This window comes from Schistocerca serialis, chromosome 2 (assembly GCF_023864345.2).
Source record: "Schistocerca serialis cubense isolate TAMUIC-IGC-003099 chromosome 2, iqSchSeri2.2, whole genome shotgun sequence".
NCBI lineage: Eukaryota > Metazoa > Arthropoda > Insecta > Orthoptera > Acrididae > Schistocerca > Schistocerca serialis.
Genome location: NC_064639.1, coordinates 435,888,762 through 435,913,913, shown reverse-complemented (window position 1 = coordinate 435,913,913; position 25,152 = coordinate 435,888,762). Strand labels below are relative to the sequence as shown.

The window sequence follows — 25,152 nt, the reverse complement described above, 5'->3', positions numbered from 1 at the left end:
TGTTGCATTATAATTTGTTTGAGGTAATCCTTGGAAAGTCTACAGTGGTTACACTTCACTAGCAGATGCCTCTAAGTCACAAGTATTTCATGGAGCTTACACCACCACTTGGACCGCATATGGAGAGCCTCAGAATAGGTGATGTCAGCTCTTCAATGAAGAGCATTCCTCAATAAGCAATATCTCAAACATTTTGTAAAATATCAGCAGAGAATTTTTGAGATTGCTAAGAATGCTTCCACAACGAAAGCTTATTTGTATTAGTTCATATAGTACATGCTCATAGTTGTATAAACCAGTTTAAAGTTATTGCAAGTCGACAGAAGTTTAATTAACAAATAATATAATGAAATTAAAAGTTACATCAAGACTATTTCACGATTTTACCACCCAGAAACCTCTCAATACCTTGGAATTTTCCATTCTGATATTCATCTTTAAGGTGATTTTGATTATCTTATATCGTTTATTAGCAAATCTTTCTTTACCTCTTTAAACCATCTCATTTTTGTCTTTTCACCTAAAGATACTTAAAAATCTATTAGGTTAGCTTGTTGTCTACAATTTTGCAAAGAATTCCAAAGAACACCTATACCCTAGTTTATTATATTTTTACCGAGTCCTGGGGCTTACTAATTCAGAAGTAACGAAAATTGGAACACTGAGGGACACAAATATTTTCTCTGGCCACTACATCTGCTAGAATATAAGTAATCTAGTTTCAGCACAATTTTTAGTTTAATTACTAATTAAGACAGAGCTATTGACCAATACGCACCTTCAGAAGGCAAAATGTTTTGCACTGCGTACCCATTCATCTTTGCCTTCGTCTTCCCTCGTCCTCATTACAAGTGAGTCTCTCCCGGGGTCTGAATGACCTGTCCTTCCTTTCAACCCTCCCCAGCTCATCCCTCTCTCCTCCTTGACAAAGGCATTGTAGTGCCAAAAGCTAGGTAGAGTGTCACTTTTATATTTGTCTATTGGCAGCACAAAGTATTTCACCTCCTAAAGGTATTAACTGTCAATTCAGTCACATAATTTATTAGTTTCCTTGGTCGTATTTTCTCACGAAATAACTATTAAGTCTTGCAGCTTGTATCAGCAGCTTCTCACCTTCGTTCTTTCTATATCTCAGGAGGTCCTCTTACATTACATGATTTACAGACAATGAAGAATAAAGAAAAATACACTTGAATAAGAGCACACTTTTTGAAAGCAGGATGTCTTTCTGATAGTGAAGGTCATGTCTACACAACTGTTGTAAGAGTACTGTATATATCACAAATAAGTGGGCAGTACTTTGTCATGTAAGAAAACAGAAAATGCTACAACTAATGGGAAATAATACATTATAACCTACCTCTTCCGCTAATCTTTGGTGGTTCTGGGTCTGTTGCTCTAGAATGGCCTGGAGTGATTCAACCCGCTGTTCGAGTTCTGTTTCTCGCTGACTGCGTTGCTCTACTTGATGTTCCAGTTCAGTGATGATTTCTCGCAGCACCCAAATCTAAACTCCATGAAATAGTGGATTTATCAAACAAAATTAGTACAGGAAAGAAAAGTTTTTGAGTTGTATCAAAAATATTGCTTTAACTATGTAATTAGATAAAAGAAAATTGTTAAGTTTCATTAAAATGTAGTTTACAGAGCAACAGCGCTCTTTCTGCTTATAATTTTGTTTCACAGGTTGCTCACGTTTTTAAGTATGAACTTATACTCACCACTAAAGGGTAAATTTCTGCATATGAGCGAGCATATACAGCAATCTCCAACAACCTGCATGACTTTCTGTCCAATTCGTGGATTATGCATACTAAGTATTACAATTTTTGGAAATGGTGGGGAAGGGGTGGAGAGGAAGGGCAGTGAGGACAGGATGGACCAAGGAGCCCAAAGTATTCTATTATAATTAGAATGAATGTTTTCCTTCATAAAACACTACCATACACTGTGAATCACGTTTTATCCCTAGAAGATGATATGGACCTCAGTCTCACTATTGGATATCCCTTAAATGTTTTTTCCATTGTTTCCTACCTTATCTTCACATAAACGTGGAGGCTTCACTCTTCTAAAATGTCCACAATCAATTTTCTTTTTACATTGCCTGTCTAACAGTTTCACTGGAAGCTAAAGTCAATAATTTTCAACTGACTGTTTTCAGCAAGTAATGCATATGTAATGGAAGTGGCTTTCAAATGGGACATGTGGCATGTTTTGAAAATGCAGGAAATAGCTTTTGATAAAGGAGAAGGTCTTTCTGGTATTGATTCATGAGATGTCAATATAGTGCTCTGCCAAATCTTCCTTGTTCTCTGAATTGATAGAAAAGGAAGTGTTGTTCACAAAAGGGAGGTAGCTACACAATATTTATGTCCTGAAAATTCGTAAACTGGCATCCATTTTATAGCACCATTGTGTGTTAGTTCTCAAAACAATTATTCTGTACTCCACTAAGCAAAACATGGACAGCAGCAGATCATAGAAGATGAACTCCATTAGCCAGTATTACTTATGAAAGTATCGTTATGCTGATATGTGGTACTTCTTAACTATTTATGGATAATTCTAAACTGATTAAGTTATTTATTGCAGAATTCAGAAAAATATTTAGGAATATACTGTGAGGGATATGACTAATAAGCTCAATGTGCTAAGCTTGGGTGAGGGAAGGATGGGGAAGGAAATCGGCCGTGCTCTTTCAAAGGACCCATCCCGGCATTTGCCTGAAGTGATCTAGGGAAATCACAGAAAACCTAAATCAGGACGGCCAGACACGGGACTGAACCACCATCCTCCCGAATGTGAGCCCAATGTGCTAACCACTGCGCCACCTCGCTCAGTTTTGACATGATGAATTGTTATCTAATGGAAGTACAAGGGGGTGGCATGTTGTAAGGAAGAGATGAATATATGAGGCCTGTTTAAAAAAAAAAAAGACAGAGCTTTTTCCACAAAATTTTTCTACGCTTACCTTTTACCAATTGTGCTTAGTCTCTTTTGAAATACTCTCCTCCACAACTAAAAACATTGCTCCCAATGCTGTTTCCACTTCTGGAAGCAGTCTTGGTACACCTCTTGCTGGATCACTTGAGGCACCGACTGCAAGTTTTCTCTTATCTCATCCATCATTCAAATCTTTGTCCTTTCAATGGGGTTTTCAACTTCGAAAATAAAGAAAAGTTCACAGGGGTCAAGCCTGGAGAGTATGGGGAATGAGGCAACATAGTGATTTCATTTTTGTGCAGTAGTCACACACCAACAGCGATGAATGTGCGGTTGCATTATCGTGGTGTAAGAGGCATGAACTATCTTGCCATTCTTCAGGCTGTTTCCTTCTCAATTTTCTCGCAGGCTTCGCAACACGTCCCAGTAATACCACTGATTAAGAGTTTGTTCCTGTGGCACAAATTTGTGATAAACTGATCCTTCAAAGTCAAAGAAAAGTATTGGCATGTCTTTGACATTTGACCTGACAAGCATTTTTTGGTCTTGGAGAACCTTTCCCGACCCATTGTTTCAACATCATAACCATCCACTCACATCTCATCACCAGTTATAATTCTCTTAGGGAACAGCTTGTTCTCATTTGCATGATCCAAAAGCCCTTCACAGACTGCCGAGGTGAAGGTCTTTCTGGTCTTGACTCATGAACCATGGGGCGAACTTGGCGACAATACGATGCGTTCCAAGATGCTGTGTCAGGATTTCATGACATGATCCAACTGAAATATTACGTTCTTCTGCAATCTCTCAGACAGTCAGTCTTCAATTGGCATGCACAATTTCATTGATGTTCCTGACATGAGCATCGTCAGTAGACATTGAAGGGCGTAGTGAAAGAGGGTCATCTTTAACTTCTGTCTGCCCATTTTTAAACTGAGTGCACCATTTGTAACACTGAGTATGGTTTTAGCACTCTCGCTGTAGGCTTCCTGCATCATTGTGTGTCTCTGTAAAGGTTTTTCTTGAATTTCATGCAAAATTTAATGCAGACCCTCCTCTAAACCTGGCATCTCAAAATTTTCAGACTGTATGACACAACATTCTACTCAATACAGCAATGAACAATAACTAATAGACATACAACAGCAAAACTTTCGGAAATTACACATTAAACATAGGTGTGTGCATGGATAAGAACCACATTTCACTGAAACACACCACTGGCACAAAATTATGAATGTTCTGGAATGTTTTGAACAAACCTCATATTTAAATCATATCGCACTGCCCACAGAAGTTAAAATTACAGGCAAGCAAATGCCCATAAATTTCAACATATTGTCGTCTGTAATTTGTTTCATTTATACCTTTACAAGACGCAGCTGCTTTGAAAAACTGTGTGACAAGAACTGCAATGTTAACTTTTTACATTTAACCACTGCAACATTTTTGTATGTCACAATTAACTTCCAGAGTGCAGCAAATGCACAATATCACATACTTAAGTGCTTTATACACAAAACTCAGCTGAAATCAATTGTGCTAAGCATATTGGTAAGACAAATCACACAGTTCAAATGTTTTTCTTTGAGACACTGCTACACCATCACAATACTGCATGACGTCCTTGCCTTGTGCGGGCTCACACTCTGTAGGTGTCTGGTTGTACCGCTTGAGGCAGACTGAGAACAGTCTGTAAGTGGTCATCAATAAAGGGATTTTTCAAACTATGAATGTTGTTAGGATGCAAAGCTGAAAAGTCCATGTACACACAGAAGAACCATACAAACAGAAACTCTTGTTCACAGTTAAACACCTTTATGAACAGTACTAGGAAGGATGGAAGAAATATTAGGGTTTTACATCAAGTAGGCAGAACGGTCATCAGAGATGAAACACAAACTCAGATTGGGGAAAGATTAGGGAGAAATTTTCCAAGTAGGTATACCAGCTTTTGCCTGAAACGTGTTTAAGGAAACCATGAAAAACCTTAATCTGGATGGTTGGCTGGGGATTTAAACTGCTGTTCTCCCACATGTGAGAACAGTAGTGAAACCAGTGGTGCACAGCAAAATGTACAAAGAATCAAAAGTGAAACACACAATTATTTTTGTGAGTTTCATCTGTTGGAGGTAACATTGCAGTTTATCTAATAAATACAAGACAACCATGTCTTCCATGCTCATGCTGCCAAGGGATAACTAAACAAGCCACATATCAGGGCTGCTGTGATAGTTGATGGGGAAGAGAATGACCAAAAACTAAGCATCGGCCTGTTTCTTGAACCAATCATAAAAATGAAGCAGATACTTTAAATCATTTCATTTAGTTGTTGAGATTCAGTTGCAGGTGTAAATCAGAAGAAGTATTTAACTTATTCTTAGGGATCATTTTCAGATCAGTTGATACATGTCCAACTGTATAGATGTCTATTTTTAATATGACCTGTAGTGAAATAAGAGAGATGCCTCTGCCTTAACATTACAACAAGAAGAGCTGGAACTTGAATTGAACTGAAACTCAAATTGAATTGAGACCAGATGATACAAACATGTTATTCCACGCAAAGAAACACAGTTGACAGTGGTTAGATATTTTCTGTGACACTTCTTGCATTTCAGTCATTACTCAGTAAGTAATAACATTTGAAGTTCACTTTTTGTCAGTTACTTTATGCTATGTTTATGTTTCTTAAGTTCTATATATTACTGTAACATTGACTGTCTTAACATACACATATGGGCAATGGAAAAAAAGGGGGGAGGGGTTGCAAATTCAGCACCTAGTAGATGACAAAGACAGGCATATCTGTGAATACCACAGTTTGTAAAAGAATTGGTGACTTTTTTGATAAGGAGTATGACTGGACATCATTTTTTTACATCAATGTACAGGAAAACTTTTTTCCTCCCAAAACCTACGAGTAAAAGAGATTCAATTTGACACAGTCCTATTTTGCCTTACATTGTGTCATACAACAGATGATAGGTAATGTCTCAGGAAGAAATGGATGATGCACTCCTAGGAAGAGACTTTCCACACCCTTTAAAGCGCATGTCAAGGTAAGAGTTATGTGCAGAAAAAGGGACACATGTAATGTTTTACAACAATGATTACCATTTTACTTGGCACACTGAGAAAACCTGAGAGATCACCCATGTACAAGTATTGGGCTTCAGAACAAAAGATAAGAATTCCAACATTTTATTTTAAATTTATTCATATTTTCTTTTACGCTACAATAGGGAGGGTTAGGCATGGAAAGTATTAGGTCTTCTCCACTCCATGTTGCCATGAGGAACAACATGTAAAAAAGTGTCACCTCTTTCATACAATACTGTCAACATAATCCAAGGAAAAGCAATTGTGAAACTTGGAACATAAACACCAATACTTCAGGCTCACATTGACAGCTAAATACAAAGTGAACAAATAGTATGTGGTATGGTGATGATGTAGTGTGATGTGATGATTTGAAGCGATCTGTACATTATATATTACTTAACAAATACATATGTACAACATTAACTGTAGTTTGTGTACAATATGGGATACTGTTAACTGCAGTAATGGCTTTTGATTCAAAGACAAGTACTGTGTCATTGCAAATCAAATGTGCCATATCTTTTATCACACACAGTTGTACAAACAAGACATTCTGAAATCCAACAATCAATACACTCACCTTATCCACAGCTGCTTTCAATTCTCCCTCAATCTCCTCCTTTCTACTGGTTTCCTCAGAATGAAGTAAATGGGCTTCTTTCAGTTGTACTTCCAGTGCCTCAACCTGATTACAAAATTCTTTATTTCAGCATATTCCTCAAACACTTGATATTTCTAATGCTTTATAATTAGGGTTAATAAACACTAAAAATTAGTATCTTCCATTTTGCACACTGATTGAGACTGGAACAAAATAGTTATGCACTTGCCTGTCATGCACCACAATTTGTCTACTTTAGACAGTGTAATTTTTTCAGGGAGCTCAAGGACAAAGATGAACACAAAGTCAGCTTTAAACATTAACATAACAATTAACATGTGTCAAATCAATATGCTATTCAAGCAATATTTATGATTAAAGCAATATATTTCCCATATTCATTTTGGTCACCTAACCAGATGACAAATATAATAAACTGAACATAAAAGATAATCATGGTACAGCCACATTAACTATTCTAAGAAGAAACAATAAATTATTCAGAAATACAAAACACCAGACATATACATTCTATTATGTCAAATTCTCTTTAATTTCCAGTACAAAATAACAATAATTAATGTAAATATTATTTATGACAGTGTAGGTTTATTTTTATTACAACAGTATTTAAGGGAAGGAAAGAAGAGAGACCAAAGTATAATGCACGCTGATGACAAGTTCTTTAGAGAACGAGCGCAGTCTCAGATTGAGGAAAGGAATCAGCCATGTCCTATTCAAGGGAATCATTCTGGTAGTTGCCTTAAGGGATACAGGGAAGCTATGCAAAACCTAAATTAGAGGTTTGAACCACTGCCCTTCCGAATGAAAATCTGTACCACCTTGCTTTGTAGCAGCAGGTGTTTGTAGTTCTGACAAGAAGTAAGGTACCCACGTGGTTTTAATGACAATTGCTGAATGCTGTTACCAAAAACATCACAAAGAATTAAATATGTATCAGCTAATATCATATGTAGGCAAAATCAGATGTGAATAAAATATACCATTTTCATGCCACAAAATATTCAATTTTCTAGCAAAATAAAATTATGAACATCTTTATTATTTTCATTTCTAAAATTACACACTTATATTTGCTTTGTAAATGATACGCCAACTGTGTTATGTTACTATCTCTCTCATTAGCACATTGAGTTATTTACCACATTTCTTTGTCTACTATCGTCCTCACTAGAAGTGAGTCTCGCTCAGGCTGGGGCCTGAGTGACATGACCTTCCTTTTTAACCTTTCCCAAACTGCCTGTCTGTCTTCTCCATAGAAGGAACTAATAGTTGTCAAAGCTAGGTTTTCATTGTCACTTTTATGACTTTTATGTGTGTCTTTTGGCAGTAATAACCATTTCACCCCCTCAAGGTAAGTACTTTCCAGCAATTCTGCCTCACAATTTATTATTACATTTCTCAATTATGATGCTTTTTCCCATTCCCTGAGCAAGTTAAAAACGGCGTGCACAAAATCACATGACTTAAGATTGTGCTGTATTTTGGCATGTATTTATCGTTCTTCAGTCAATGACCATTTACTTCTTGTCTAAGATTTTATCAGCAACACCGGGCAACATTTTCCATTAATTGTCACTCTTCATTGCCATTAAGAGTCTAGAATTGCTTCAGCTGCTTAGATATTGCTAATATTGACATGGTTTACTTTGTTACAAAAGAGGAGCAATAGCAGTAATACCTAGTACAGTGCCATTGAGCAATTACATGGCAACATGTAAAACCTTGTACTGCTCACATTATTGTAAGAAAATGAAATGCTTACAGCTGTCCTTGTGCTCTTATTTATTGTGTAGCTACCAGTTTCAGCACTACAATGCACCATCTTCAAGCCTTAGTTGATGCTGAAGTGATTATCACGATCCATATGCATGTAGCACTCAAACCATGGTGGAGTGCTGGTATCACAGTTACAGATAGTCTGCATGAACCAGTTATGTTGACCACTGATGCAGCATGTATATGGATAGTGATAACCCCTTCAGCAGCAAGGCCTGAAGATGGTAGCTACACAATAAATAAGATCATAAGGATGGCTGTAGGTATTTCATTTTCTTACAATAGTGAAGAGCCATTGCCCCCACGACATCTAGTCAAAAGGATGGACCTACAAGAAGTCACATTATTTTCTTTTAGCACACATAACCAAGGTTATTCTAAGATTGCTGGCTACATGCAACAAAATGTTAAGGAATCACCAGAACCACCATTGACTGAAAAGTGTGAGGTGTATAATGAGGGTGAGAGAATACACATATTCCTTAATCCTGCTAATTATTGTAACTGGAAGTAGTGTACCTAATAACAATGATACTTGGTAACTAAGGGATCACAGTTTTGCATTCGGCAAAACTATTATTTAGTGTTACTCAGTTCTGCTAGTAATGGGTAAGTAAAATGTTAATGACCACAAAAATCTAGGTCTGATCCTGTTCACAGTGTACTTAAATCTCTACTATTGTGAAATGGCTTATGGAACTAATGAATATAAATATTGAGGAAGTATTTATAAACTACTATTAAATGAAAACAAGGACTAACCACACATGCCAATCAGTGAACAATGACAATATTAGTTATTTCTGAATGCCCGTAGAATATAAAAATTGTCAATTAAGTAAGTATGAAATGGGCAGCCCAGACAGTGGGCACTGAGCTATAGATTAGTGATTTTTATTTAGTTTTTCAACTTTAATTTTCTCCTGATAACAACTTGGACAATAGCTTGATGTCTAAGTGTACCCAGGGCTCTCTGAATGATTCAAAGCCTAGCTTGATAGATACAAATTTTATGGAATGTATTCTTGTATAAACTCTCATTGGAGCTGATGAAGTGACAACACACCATAATCATTTAGTAATTCTGCACCTAAGAATGCACACCATCAGCCACCACTCCTCTCCTACAAACTGAGCTTGGCCAACCTCCCTAACATCCCACAGCCTTCACCACTGCCTCCTACACCAATAACAACTCATAATCACAAGAATCAGTCACAACTGGACAGTGTTCTCAACCTCTTATCTAAAGCACTCTGCCACCCTGAATTAGCTGCCCTATCCAAAGATCTCACTTTCAGCCATAAACCTGCATTTAATCATGCTCCTTTGGTGCAGCATCTACTTTCCTTTACATGTAACGTTAAACAAATACATCACTTTGCAACCCAGTCACAAAACCTTTCCAACAGCAAACATGACACTAAATCGTGGCTTGAACAGTTCTGACAACAATCCCAGCTCGATCCACCACCACTACCTCAAAATCATCCCTTACAAGCCTTCCAAGAATTCCTCAAGTCCAGCATTGCTTCACAACCCTTCCTCAGGTCCCTACAACATGATCCTAACCTGTCCTCAGCCGAACTCAAGGCACTGTGTTCCCTAAAAGCTGATGACTCCATCATTGTCCTTCCAGCAGACACAGTATCTACCACTGTGGTACTTGATTGACAAGAGTGCATCAGTGAAGGTCTATGCCAGCTATCTGACACCTCTACATACAGCACCTGCCATCAAGATCTCATCCATGTGATTCAAACTGAGCTCCAGTCCTTCCTAAAAACATCAGACCTCTCTCAAGGACTTACACCTTAATCCACATAACTTCTTACCACACCCAAACCATGCACCCCCACCTTTTGCCTTCTTCCTAAGATCCACAAACCCAATCATCCTGGCCAGCCATCCCATAGTTGCTGGCTTCAAAACACCCACTGAAAGTATATCTGCCTTAATTGATCAACACCTGCAAGCCGCAGTACAAAGACTTTATTCCTATATTAAAGATACCAACCATTTCCTAGATCGTCTGAAATCTGTGTCTTGCCCACTCCTGCCACACAACTTGCTTATCACCATTGATGCCATCTCCCTCTCACCAACATCCCCCACGTACATGGTCTGTCTGCTGCTGAACATGTCCTCAAGCAACACCATCTGTTTCTAAACCTATGACATCCTTCTTGCTCACCTTAATCAACTTTATACTTACCAACAATTACTTCACTTTTGAGGGGCAGACATAAAAACAGATTAGGGTTAGAGCCATGGGAACCAGGATGGCTCTGTCCTATGTCAACCTTTTCATGGGTTGCTTGGAGGGGGCTTTCTTAGGGTCAACAAGCCTTCAGTTCCTGATTTGTTTTAAATACATTGATGACATCTGTGCCATATGGACTCATCATGGGGCTGACCTGTTAAAGTTCCTGGAATCACTATGTACCTTCTCCCAATTAAATTTCACGTGGTCATAGTCCGAGTCCCATGCCTCTTTCCTTGGTGTTGACCTCATCCTCACCAAAGGCTAGCTACACACTTCTGTTCACATTAAATCTGCTAACAAACAGCAGTTGTTACATTCTGATAATTTCCATCCTTTCCATGTCAAACATTCTCTCCCATACAGGCCTGACATTTGAGGCAAATGTATTTGTTTGGATGCAGAGCCTTTACAACAATGCACCACCATTGTCACCTCAGCCTTCACTGGATGTAATTACCCCACCAGCCTAGTTCAAAATCAGATTTCCCAGGCCATCACATCCCATCCTGGAACTGCTGATCCTTCCAAAAAACAACTTTGGAGAACACCACTTGTCACTCGCAAGGGAAACTCCCCATTGCACCCCCCTCAGATTTAGTGGTAAGAGTGTTCAGTGTACAGCCTGTCAGAAACTGAACACAGATCAAGCATAAAAACAGGAAGACGGTGACTGGACTGTGAAAAAAATCAAAAAAGAAGCAGTGAACAGTCCAAGAACAAGAAGTGCAATACAGAGCAGCCAGATAGAGAAATGGCGTCATGGATAAGTGGTTACGGTATTTGACTGCCATGTGGGCGAGCCATATTCAAACTTCCCTTCTTCTTCTTTTTTTTTTTTAAAAAAAAAGAAGATCATACTTGTGTCTGCGACGTGGTTTAACATCTGTTTGCAACAGTGAGGTATAATGATATAATGACAGTTGATACTGCACTACTCTATATGCAGCTGAAAGGAAGTGGGTTTCTAATGGAAACTGCAAATGTTGTTGACAAGGTGAAAAGCCCACCAAATCCTCCACTGGAAAACACGTCTGGTGTGACATACACATCATTAATGACAGTATGCATGTCATATGATAGGAACCTCTTACCGACGCACCTAATTTGTACAACTGGTAAGTAAGCGAGATACACGTCCCTGCCGATATGGGTGTTCGTATGAATGTAAATGTGATCACTCCCAAGGAAATGATGAAAACATAATAGTTTGTCACATAAGCTGTAACACATGAATGCAACAGTTTCACAATCACATAGTTTCTCTGTGTTCTGTCAAAACATATGTTTTTGAAGTTGTGTTGCATTTTGGGGTCTTGACTCTTGAATTCCTTTGTTGTAACGTGGTTCACAACTGTTTTTGTTGTTGTTGTTTTCATTTCTGTGAGATGTCTGCTTGGTATCTCACCTGCTTTCACTATTCATCACATTCACTTGCAATGGTAATGTATTCTTATCACACGGATCATATTCTATAACGAATGTACCGTACGACAACTGCCACGACTACAGAAAGATAGCAAATGCTTCAATGACTGGATGGACAGTTCATAATGTTGTGGGAAAAGAAGAAGAAGAAGAAGGACACAAGAGAGTTTCTAACATGGCTTGCCTGCTTGGCAATCCAGCACCATGTCCACTTACCCACTACGCCATAGCTAATTCAGGCTGCTCTCTATTGCACTTCTTGTACTTGAACCGTTCACTGCTTCTATTTGGCTTTTATTCACAGTTCAGAACACCTTCTTCCTGTTTTCATGATTGATCTGTGTTCAGTTTTTGATGGGTTATCAACTGAGCCATCTGAACACTAAATCTTGGGGGGAGGGGGGGGGGGAGGGGGGAGGGAGTGCAGGTGGGTGTGATGGGGAGTTTCTCTTGTCAGTATTATCCTGGTCTTGAATGTATTAATCAGGTACTTTGACAAGGCCATGACTTTGTAAAATCATGCTTTGAAATAAGATCCATTTTGTCTGAGATTTTGCCCACTACAGCTTGAATAGCATTTTGTCACCCTCCCAATCTCCACAATATCCTTGTCAGACCCTATGCTCCTCCTGCACCCATCTCCCTGGCCCATGGCTCCTACCCTTGTGGCCGTCTCGGCTGCAAGACTTGCCCTACGCAACCTGCTACCACCACCTATTCTGGCCCTGTAACTGACAAACATATAGTATCAAAGGGAAAGCCATCTGTGAAATGACACCTCATAGACCAGCTGCTGCAGCTAGGATTAATGGACATTGGCTGTGGGTGTATACTGAAAATACACAATATCCTGTTGCAGAGGAAGCTCTACAACATGACAGTCGTGACCTTGGTGCCTGTTTCAACATACACAACATCTGGATTCTTCCCCCAAACACCAGTTTCTCAGAACTCTGTAGATGGAAACTAACGCTACAACATGTCCTTGATCTCGACACCCACCTGACCTTAATCTACATTAATTCCTTCCACCTAACCCTTTCTTCACAGTAACTACTGCTTTCTCCACTCCATTTTAGTTTCCTACATCTTTCATTTTCTGATCTGCCTATTTTTTGCCATCCACCCTCCCATCTCTGTTACATACAATGCACTTAGCTTTTCACTCTTATTATTAACTCATGTACAGTGTTTTAGTAGTAATCTCTGTCTTGCATATTAATCTGTCTTCCACCTTTAAGCTCTCAGGTTTTCAAATCTTGTCTTGTGTAGTCCCCAACACTCAGACTTTCCTTTCCATCTCGTCCGGTAAGTCTGCCCTTACCCAGGGTTATGAGTAACTTTTCCAAACTGTAGAACTGTACCCCTTTTCCTAAACCCCTCCTGTCCTTTTCCTTCACCCCTCTTACTTCCCCTTCAACTCTTCTTCATGGAAGAAGGAGCCAACAGCTCCAAAAGCTTGCATAGGTTACATTTTTTTGTATGTCTCTTTTCCTGCCACCCCTTGGTGAGATGATTATTTATCCATCCAGTTACATTATATTGGTATAATGTAACTCAGCATGTTTGATCACCACAGACACAGACACCTAAATCTGATGGCATTTATAATCACTGACTTTTCTCACTCTGTTCATTAATTTGAGTAGATTGTGGCCAGTGTTAATATGCTGGTTTTCATGAATTAGGTGCAAAAGATTTAAAACTGTAATAACTAGGGAAAGGAAAGCAGTTGTGAAACTTGAATATATTGTTCACAATAGTGTTGCACAGAACTACCAGAGGCAATGTGTGTGTGTGTCATACAGACTCACAGCAAACAACTGCATGTTAACTAGTAGAACAACAGTTGGGGCCACAAGAGTCAGAAAAGAATGATTGGGTAGTCAACTTTCCTGAACTGCACTGACACAGCATTTCTAAATACAACAAAATGAAGGGGTCGACAGAATGGAGACAGGGCAAACACAGACAATACTGGCCTGGTCAACAGAATGTTAATCCTTCTATTTTTCATGGACAGTGTGAACTATTAAAGCTGAACAACAGCAAAGTTCAAGTAAGGACAGACAAGGACAAAGACCTGCTTTAATGAATAAAATTTTCTGTTATCGACTCAAAAGAATAGGACAGCAGCCCATTCCCAATTACAGACTTTACTGACTGCCCTACTCTGAGCTATTGAATGTAATATTACTGAGTACTATCGACAAGAAGGTTTCATGAAGTACATATGTAAGTCACTAAGCCAATCGTTTGTTACTGCTTACCAATCAGGATAGATGGGATGGGTTGCAAGGGCACAACAACAAGTACACAGAACTCCTCAGATTCACACCCATGCAAGAAAAATTATATTCACTTTCTACTGGGCTCCAACAATCTGTTATTACTAACATCACACAACAAGGAGGTACACTAATGAGCCAAAATATTATATAATCACCTGCTTAACAGTGTATTAGTCTGCCTTTAGAATGCAACACAGCAGCAACTCAGCATGGCATCGATTTGACAAGTCCTTAGATTATTTCTGGAGGCATGTAGAGCACCAGAAGTTTACACGTAAGTCACACAATTACTGTAAATTATCGGCCAGTGGTTTGTGGGCTCAGAACTGGTTCCAGATAGCATCCAAATTTGTTACACCAGGATCAGATGTGATGAATTTGATGACCAAGATACCAATATGAATTTACTATCATGCTCCTGAAACCACTGTAGCAATTATTGTGACACTGTGACCCAGTTATCCTGCTGGAAGATTTCATCCCTGTTCAGGAAGACATCCAGTACGAGGGAACGAAACTGGTCTGCAATAATGTTCATGCAGTCCACACCAGCTATGGTGCTTTAGGTAATAACAATGCGGGGGAGTGCGTATAGATGTCTGTGTGGTAATGTGTGAAAGTGTGCGCATTTACTAGCCAAAAGCTCACAAATCAAGTGTAAATACTGTTTTCTGTGTGCTACATATCTGTCTGCTATATGTGAGTGGTTGCCTTTTCCTTTATTTTATGTATTACTCAGTTGAAGATTTCCATTATTGTTAAAATATTATGTTTGTCAGAGCTATTAAACCTTTACTGATATAAACACTATTGTGTCTTCCATCTTCATTTGATATTAGAACTCAGAAAAAGTTACCTGCTAAGCTAAGGTACCCCCCCCCCCCCCCCAAGCTAAACACTGCCCCACTGGCCAATGTCCAAGGGGCATTTTGAGCAGTTCACCTGGAAGGCCACTTATCCACACGCAACCATCAAGCTGGTGTAACAAGAAATGTGATTTATCTGCCAACCCCAGGCAACATGTTTCCATCGATTCTCACTCCAGATGCGATGATCCTGTTTCCACCACAATCGTTATTCACAATGTCATTGCATCAATGTGAAAACACACAGGAATCATCTGCTGAAAATCCCAATGTTTAAAAATCAGTGCTGAACTGTGTGTTCCACAACACTTGTGCCTGCATCGGCATTGGAGACTGTCACCAGATCTGCCATAGATAGGCACATATATCCTGCTTTACATATCGGGTATAACTTCCACCTCCACATTCTGTGATGAGATATTGAAGTCCAACACCTTGTCACCTACACATGGTGTCACTATCCTCCTGCCACTTTCCATAGCTGCTCAAGACAGCAGCACATGAACAGCTGGGCGGCTTCACTGTTTCCAAGACATTTGCTCCTAGGCACTGGGCCGTAACAATCTACACTTTGTCAGAGTCACTTACATAACTGGATTTCCCCATTTGAAGTCCATATCATTATTAGAATAATTTCCATTTATCTCTGCTGTGCTTATACTCTTTCCTTAAGCTATCATATTCCGTCAACATCAGTCTTGTGGTGGGCAGTCGTCATAATATTGTGGCTCCTCGGTGTATATTTACATATTACGACAATGCATTTAGTAATGTAAGAATACAGAATGAAATGATAGTTTGAGATAACATGGGAAACAATGTGAGAGTGGTACAGAGCTGAACAAGGCACAACTAGCAAATAAATTATGCCGTGTGACACTTGATACTGTGGAGTAACTCTTGATACATGACACTGTCTTCAGAAATAAAGAAATAATTATGAAGAAAAGAATGATAACAAGGGTGACTATTGTGATTAACAGGAAATGGAAAATCAAAAGTGTGTAACCATGGGCATCTGCAGAAAACTTTCCAAGAGGGAGGTAAGTTTGTAAAACTGCATTTGATACAACTGATTAGATGAATTTGAAAACATATCATGTCTCAAGAACTAAATATGAAAAAAAAAAAATCAGCACAACTGAGGAGATCCTGCTGTATATTAACAAAAATGCCGTATTAATTCTACTCTGATGAGTGGAGACTCACAGAATAAACTTTTAAAGGAAAGGCTTGTTCAACTTGGATGTCATTTACAACACTTGGTTTGCTTATAAAATTTCAGATCTGGTCAGGTTACTGAATTCATTACATTACTTTCACATTTTCTGTTTTTTAGTCTTGCCTGGCATAACTGAAGTTGAACAATGTGTGTTTTCAAAGGTACTTTTTAAGAGTTGTTTAAGTAAAATGCAGCCCATGGGCAGTAAAAGACTAGATGAATGTGGGAAACTGAACAAGACAACCCTCACAATTGGCAGGCAGAATCAACTTTTTGCAGCCAAGATAATTCTTGTATTTGCTGTTTGGCACATTAACTGAAATGCAGAATTCATACAGGGTGTTTCAAAAATGACCGGTATATTTGAAACGGCAATAAAAACTAAACGAGCAGCGATAGAAATACACCGTTTGTTGCAATATGCTTGGGACAACAGTACATTTTCAGGCAGACAAGCTTTCGAAATTACAGTAGTTACAATTTTCAACAACAGATGGCGCTGCGGTCTGGGAAACTCTATAGTACGATATTTTCCACATATCCACCATGCGTAGCAATAATATGGCGTAGTCTCTGAATGAAATTACCCGAAACCTTTGACAACGTGTCTGGCGGAATGGCTTCACATGCAGATGAGATGTACTGCTTCAGCTGTTCAATTGTTTCTGTATTCTGGCGGTACACCTGGTCTTTCAAGTGTCCCCACAGAAAGAAGTCACAGGGGTTCATGTCTGGCGAATAGGGAGGCCAATCCACGCCGCCTCCTGTATGTTTCGGATAGCCCAAAGCAATCACACGATCATCGAAATATTCATTCAGGAAATTAAAGACGTCGGCCGTGCGATGTGGCCGGGCACCACCTTGCATAAACCACGAGGTGTTCGCAGTGTCGTCTAAGGCAGTTTGTACCGCCAAAAATTCATGAAGAATGTCCAGATAGCGTGATGCAGTAATCGTTTCGGATCTGAAAAATGGGCCAATGATTCCTTTGGAAGAAATGGCGGCCCAGACCAGTACTTTTTGAGGATGCAGGGACGATGAGACTGCAACATGGGGCTTTTCGGTTCCCCATATGAGCCAGTTCTGTTTATTGACGAAGGCGTCCAGGTAAAAATAAGCTTCGTCAGTAAACCAAATGCTGCCCACATGCATATCGCCGTCATCAATCCTGTGCACTATATCATTAGCGAATGTCTCTCGTGCAGCAATGGTAGTGGCGCTGAGGGGTTGCCGCGTTTGAATTTTGTATGGATAGAGGTGTAAACTCTGGCGCATGAGACGATACGTGGACGTTGGCGTCATTTGGACTGCAGCTGCAACACGGCGAACGGAAACCCGAGGCCGCTGTTGGATCACCTGCAGCACTAGCTGCGCGTTGCCCTCTGTGGTTGCCGTACGCGGTCGCCCTACCTTTCCAGCACGTTCATCCGTCACGTTCCCAGTCCGTTGAAATTTTTCAAACAGATCCTTTATTGTATCGCTTTTCGGTCCTTTGGTTACATCAAACCTCCGTTGAAAACTTCGTCTTGTTGCAACAACACTGTGTTCTAGGCGGTGGAATTCCAACACCAGAAAAATCCTCTGTTCTAAGGAATAAACCATGTTGTCTACAGCACACTTGCACGTTGTGAACAGCACACGCTTACAGCAGAAAGACGATGTACAGAATGGCGCACCCACAGACTGCGTTGTCTTCTATATCTTTCACATCACTTGCAGCGCCATCTGTTGTTGAAAATTGTAACTACTGTAATTTCGAAAGTTCGTCCGCCTGAAAATGTACTGTTGTCCCAAGCATATTGCAACAAACGGTGTATTTCTATCGCTGCTCGTTTAGTTTTTATTGCTGTTTCAAATATACCGGTCATTTTTGAAACACCCTGTAGCTAGATCACTGCATGTGGTGCTGAGACACACCCAAAAACTTTCAGAAGGTCCCAGTAAGATGATATTTCCTCAAGTTTGAAATTTCACACTCCTTTCTCACTCTTCTAGTGCACAAAACTGGTATTTTCGTTTTTTGAATTATGTGTTTGGGGTCCACAGATGAAGTATAATCCTGTAGATGCGCACACCTCCATACCTCTGTCATGTAAAACTGAATGTAGAATCAGCAAGCCTTAATGAGGTTTCCTTGTCCACAAGTAAATGGTAAACTACTGTTATGATTCTATCTTGCAGCAAGGGAATCATAGGAATTGGAAATAGATAACTGGCAAGTATACTGTCACCACATTTACAATATGCTGGGAACTGATAACAGAATCCATGTGCCAGGGTTCTGGACCAGCTCTTTTCTGCAGCTGGATAAGGGCTGAAGGAGGAAGTAAGACAAAAAGATTGAAACCATAATTCTGTGAAGGTTCGCATTCATCTTGTCTACAGAACAGCAACGAAATTGTAGCCCACCAAGGAATCAACATAATTCCCCGTGAACAAAATTATAACTAAGAAAACCCAAGATACTGCTAAAGCTGCATTACTTCTCACCATAGTTGGTAAAGTATGTTAAATCTGCATTTCAGTGATGTAGCAAACAATGACTAACATATTCTAGGGAATTCTGTAATTACTTAAAAGATTGTACCAGATTCCATTGTCCTCCCTTGGGGATGCCTGTGTGTGCAAAACTTTGAATGGAAGCAGTTCCTTAATTAGTGGTTTCTATATTAATTCTGATAACTTGGATTGTTTTGTCTATGAATTATTTGTAATAGCAGGTAGAATTTGGGAGACTGAATGGTACTGCTGTGATATCACAGTAAAACACAACTATTTTGCCACTTCACAGTTCCAGGTAGAAGTTGACTGGTAGTATTCAAGGAATTGATAGATTTGCTGGTTTAAAAAGATGTTTATCATGTTTGTTCAACATGAATTATGGAAGAAGTACAATGGATTGTTCCATCTGTAAAGCAATTCGTATGACTTTATATTAGTGATGAAAACAATTGATAACTTAATGACTATCATTAAACATACCAAGAAATGTTTATGACAATTATGATAATGTGAGATGACTCAGTTAAGAAAAGTATAGCAGACAAATAAGAGCCAACTGGGTTTACTTAAGTTTTGTTTTAGGTAAGTTTATGATGAAATTCAGAAAAAAACCACATCAAAGCCTGATACAGATGCAAGCAGTAATGAGCATCAATAAATTTAAATGTACTACCAATCAGTTTTCAGTTATCAATGACAGTACAACATTATGCACAAAAACTAACAGTCACTCAAGAGTAAACAGCTGTTGCAAAATCTTGGCAGTGTATTACAATATTAATTGGACCAAACACTTCAATGTTGTTAACAAAATATAAGCTTTATAGGCCACACCACTTTGACAGACTTACAAAATATGTCATTTAAGAATTTTTGTCGTAATATAAAATAAAGGAAGCTGACTGATGTGTAGTGCATAAAAACATGCAACTGAAAACAATATTTACACTAACTTTTGAGCTCTTGCTCTTTCTTTAGTAAAAGAACACACATTCACATGCACAACCACACAAATACGAAAACACATACACCCACAGCTGCATGTTTCTATGTGCTACACATCAGTTACCTACAGGTGAGTGGTTGCCTTTCCTTTGTTATATTATTATTCCATCCAAGTATTTCCAGTGTTATTAAATAATTGTAAGACAGAGTTATTAATTCTTCTTCAATATAATCACTATTACAACTTCCATCTTCATTAGATATACAGAACCCAGAAAAAATAACATGTATGAAGAAAACTACTTAAATTGGAGAGGGAAAAAATCATTAAATTTGAGTTAAAAATTAGTACTGCTGGATTTTCAGAAGGTGTTAATGGTTACTGCTTAGCAGAAACTGTTTTAGCACAAATGCAAACAAAGACAACAGAAACACAAATACATAGCTACAGGTAATGCCAAAGGTAGCACCCCCAATGCGTAGATATGACAGTGAGTAACAGAAGAATTAAGCAGGCAGCAAAGCAGATAGGTTAAGCCAAGAATTGAGACAAAACAATTACACATAAAAACTCACTGACTGAACTACGCTGAGCTGCTCAGGAGCCCACCGTTCACCCTTTTGCAAAGAGAGACAACGTGTTAGAATGCAATACAGAAACCCACAAAATTGGCTACACATTCTCACCAGCTAATACGAAACATGTATTATATCACTTACACCTCCTGTTGATGTTAGTAGAAAGAATATAATACCACATGACTCAAGATATATACAATTTTCTTGCCTACAAAATGGTCAAGGCAAAACAGAAAGAAACCTGAGGCAAGGTGACTACTAACATAAATACCTGTACCTAGCACCATTTTTTGTGGACATACCTCAGACACATGTTAATGTATATACGTTTCTACAGTCATGGAAGCAGAGATGATGTGCTGTTTCAAAACAAAAATGTAGTAATTTTTCAAGAGTCTGGAATTGAGTCAACAGTGTCAGACCACCATTCAAATTCAACACAATTTTCACATTACACAAAGGTGAGGAAAAATTATTCAAGCTGTTATTCAAATTTCTGCCTGTTGAAGGAAACTTGTCTGGACTGTGTAGTGAAACTGTTTAAGATAATGCACACTGTGATATACCTTACAGTTTTCTTTTGTAAAGGTGCAGATTACTGACAGATAAATCCACTCAAATAATTATTTTTTACGGCAGTTACTAACCAAAGCCAGTAAATGATAATTGTATTATTTGTTGTATATAATTATTTAAGGCAGATGTAAATACTCTGGAACGTTGATGAAACCATGGGCATCTAGTTCAATAAGGGCAAAACCAAATGGCCATTTGAAATCATATAAAGGTAAATGAAATCAGCACAATCTCTGTAACATAGATATTCTGTACATGTGGGGCACTTCATGCATGAAATGAAGAAGTACTATGAATCTTTGCCAAAGTTGTAAATAAGATGAAAGTGATAAAAACAAATAGAATTCTACAGAAGACAAAATTATAATCCTTTATGGGTAGGAAATGTGTTCCTCACCTCCTTGACTACTCTTTCATAGTCATCCTTATCTTTTTCCCTATCGTGCAGCCGCTCTTGTAATTTTTTGATTTCTTGTATAAACTCATCCCTTTCCTGCTCTCGTTCTGCAGCTTGTTCTTCAAGAAACTGGCGAGTGGACCGCAGCAATTTGTCTGCTGCTTCTACCTGGTTTGAAACATACAACTTGTGTTCAGTGCTTGTCACTGTAAGTCAGCGCAAAGAGAAGTACAGTTACAATAACTGCCCTCACATCCTAACTAATTTGTTACCGATATTATGCAAAATTATACAAAACTGGAGACCGCTGCACATGCATATAAATCTGCTACTATAGTTTCCAAATAATATTTTTGTATTATGGACATATCTACGGGGATACTACTTGATACTGACAAATGTATAGTGTAGCTACACCTGCAGAAATTGCTCAAGTATAATGGACCAATCTCATAAGAAATATTGTTCAGTGCCAACCTTAGCTTCAGAGGCATCTGAAAGCAAACCGATAAGATACATGGAACACCTTTAGAAGGCCAGTGAATCTAGAAATTCTCAAGAAATTATTGATACAATTTGCCTGACATAAGGAACACAGTCTTAAACTAATGTAATCAAGCACATAAGCAAAAAGCAAAGCATGCAGATTTTAAGCAGTAGATACATGGGGTGGACAAAAATATGGAAACATCAAAAATACAATAATACAGTATAATGCCTAATATGGTAAGGAAAACTGTTGGTATTCAAAACAGCTTCCAGGTCCTGTATAGTTTTCAAAGGAATCGTCTACCATTCTTTCTCCAAAACTGTAATTATGATGGAGGGGAATAATGATCACACATCCTTCCCTTCAAAGTAGACAACAAAGGCTCAATAATATCAAAATCTGGTGACTGTGATTCCATGGGAGATGCAACAATTAATCCTCATGCTCACACAAGCATGGTGCCCATGGAATATCATGCTATGGCTACCCACATCATCACCAAAACCCTGCCATGTTTCACTCTTGGCAGAAAGCAGTCTGCATTAAAGGCTTGGAATGGTATACCATATGTAAACTCTGCCAGAACTTGGAAACAGTGTGAAAAAAAGGCTCATCTGACCAAATGACTTTCTCACATTGTTCCATAGCCCATCCCTTATGGCTTTTGCACCAAGTTTTCTTGTTACAGCCATTTGCATCACTGATGAGTGGTTTTGAAATTCCAACTCAAACTGTAATTCCCTGCTTACGGAGCTCACTTCATGTTGTTTCGGTTGAGACAGGGTTCATGAATGTAACATTCAGTTCTGCAGTGACTTTTGCAGCTGCTGTCTTACTTTTTGTCACAGTCCTTTTAAATGAAGGTCTATCAGAATCGACACACACTTTCACCCACATTGTGACTTAGCTAATGATGTTTTTCCACTTTTCCTGAAAGCGGTATAAATCTTTGCAGAAGGTGACTCTCGAAACACCAAACACTTTGGCTGCCTTAATTACAGAAGCACCCACCATAAGAGCACAAACAATTTTCCCACATTTGAGTTTACTTAATTCTTACATAATGCACTCACAGCTACACAGAAAACTGCTCTGACCATGACTGACACTTGCAACTTACTGAGGACATTGCACAGGTGCTGTTTATGGTCAAATACTCCAGCGCCACTTGCAGGGCTGGCTACCATCATGTTCAAGCATGCATTTCTCACACTGTTTCCATATTTTTGTCCAACTTTTGTACATACAGCACATTATTAATACAAAATAAGGCCAACAAGTATACAAAACAGAAAAGTTAATTGAATTAAAATCCCTTATGAACACAGGGCACTGCAGAAGACACAAGACAGTGACATTCCAAAAATTCAGCATACTTCTTACAGTACAAACCATGCAGGAATTCCCAGTCATTCTGTTTTGTCAACAGGAAACAACTAAAGCTTTTACGGATTAGTGAAGTGCTGTGATTCATATTTTCCTTCTCTTTTAATTGAGCATAGAAGAAAATTAGTTCATTGGTAGTTCTAATTCTTCTTGAGTTGCCTTATACAGTTCTATAGTGTTGTAGCATGTACTGATCAGTATCATGTCTGCAAAACAAACTACTGAATTAACACGTAACAGAGAAGGTAAATCATTAATGCCAACGATGAAAAGATGTGGACAACACACTGTGCCCTGGAGCACACCAGTCCGAATTCCCTTCAATGAAAACCGTATATTTTTAACCAACACAAATTGTCCTCTTTTGCTTAAATAGGACTTGATTACAGCTAAATACTAGTTGTTTAGGCAATAAAATTCCAGTTTGCAAGCAGGGTATTAAAGGTAATACAGTCAAAGGCTTCACTGAAATCACAAAGTACAAAAAATACCAGATTCTTATTTTCAAATACAGTTAACAGATGATTAATAGCTTCAGTAACAACAGCAGAAATATTTTCACCACAATGCAATCCAAACTGTCAGTAGGAGAAAAGATCATGTTCTTTTGAAATAGTTATTTAGACATTTGTACGTAAGATACTCAAAAGCTCAGGAGTAAATTGGAACAACAGAAATTGGTCGGTAAATTTAAGGCCGATACTTATTCCCATTTTGAAGATTGGTGTAATTTCAGTGGTTTTGAGTTTGTCTGGGAAACAGTTATTAAAAAGGAAAGTTAGTGGCTGACAGATTACATGTATCTTTCTTCTTTTCTTTTGTTAAATTACAAAATTTGACAATCATTAACAGTTCACACTTGAGTTAGAGAAATTTGAAACAGATTTTATACCATCATTAGGAGTGATAACATTACATTGGAAAGCATCCTCCCTAAGTGGATCAGAATCAAGCAGATCTAACGCACGTGCACAATTTTGCTCGATTTTGTTTTGTAGCTTACTTACTGATGTTACGTATTAATCATTTCCTCTTTTCGGGTCCAAAAGTACAGAATGTGTATGGATTACAAAGTTTTATTGTTTGATAAAATCCCGTGCTTTCACATTTGTTGGGAGCTCAGTCTATGTACCATTGACAGGTAAGCTTTTCAGCTATGATCAGCTTTTCTTTGAAGGTTTCCTTACATTTTAAATAATCTCTTAAAGCAGTGTCCTTCAGCATGTGCCCTTGTTTACAAGAAGTTTTATACATTCTGCAAATCTCCTCTGCAAGCTGAGCCAGATCAACCTTATACCATTTTAAACTTCTATTATTTTTTTTATGCTGACGATTAGTTTTGATTGATACTGGATGTGAGTACTGCCAACTAGTGTGGTTTTTTAAGAAAATCATGAGAAACTATTCAACAGTACCCTAAATTTATATGTTCTATACACAGTCAGAAGTTCCAGCATACATTTGTTAATCCATCAATAAATAATTTAGGTGTAAAGGAGATCACATACCAAGCAGAGGAAGTGCTAAGTCATCAACAGGTACACACAAAACAGAAAGAAAACTAGCTAACTTTTGTAAATCCTTTCTCGAGTTAGAGGGTGCGTGCACACGCTCTAGCTCAAGAAAGGATATCCAAAAATTAACTAGTTTTCTTTCTCTTTTGTGTGGGTCTACTGATGACTTGGTACTTCTGCTACTTGATGAGTAGTCCCCTTTAAGCGCATATGCACAACTGCCCAACTGCACCAGCACACG

At 38.5% G+C, this 25,152-nt stretch overlaps 1 protein-coding gene across 1 annotated transcript in view; it reads right to left on the bottom strand.

Annotated features, from left to right (window-relative positions):
- LOC126456042 (A-kinase anchor protein 9-like) overlaps positions 1–25,152 on the bottom strand; it is a 499,264-nt gene that overhangs the window by 151,832 nt on the left and 322,280 nt on the right. The window contains exons 27-30 of the mRNA XM_050091796.1: positions 21,522–21,689; positions 20,546–20,587; positions 6,632–6,736; positions 1,361–1,507 (exon numbers count right to left, since the gene is read on the bottom strand). Of these exons, the coding sequence (XP_049947753.1) occupies positions 1,361–1,507; positions 6,632–6,736; positions 20,546–20,587; positions 21,522–21,689 (462 nt within the window). The remainder of the gene's footprint in view (positions 1–1,360; positions 1,508–6,631; positions 6,737–20,545; positions 20,588–21,521; positions 21,690–25,152) is intronic.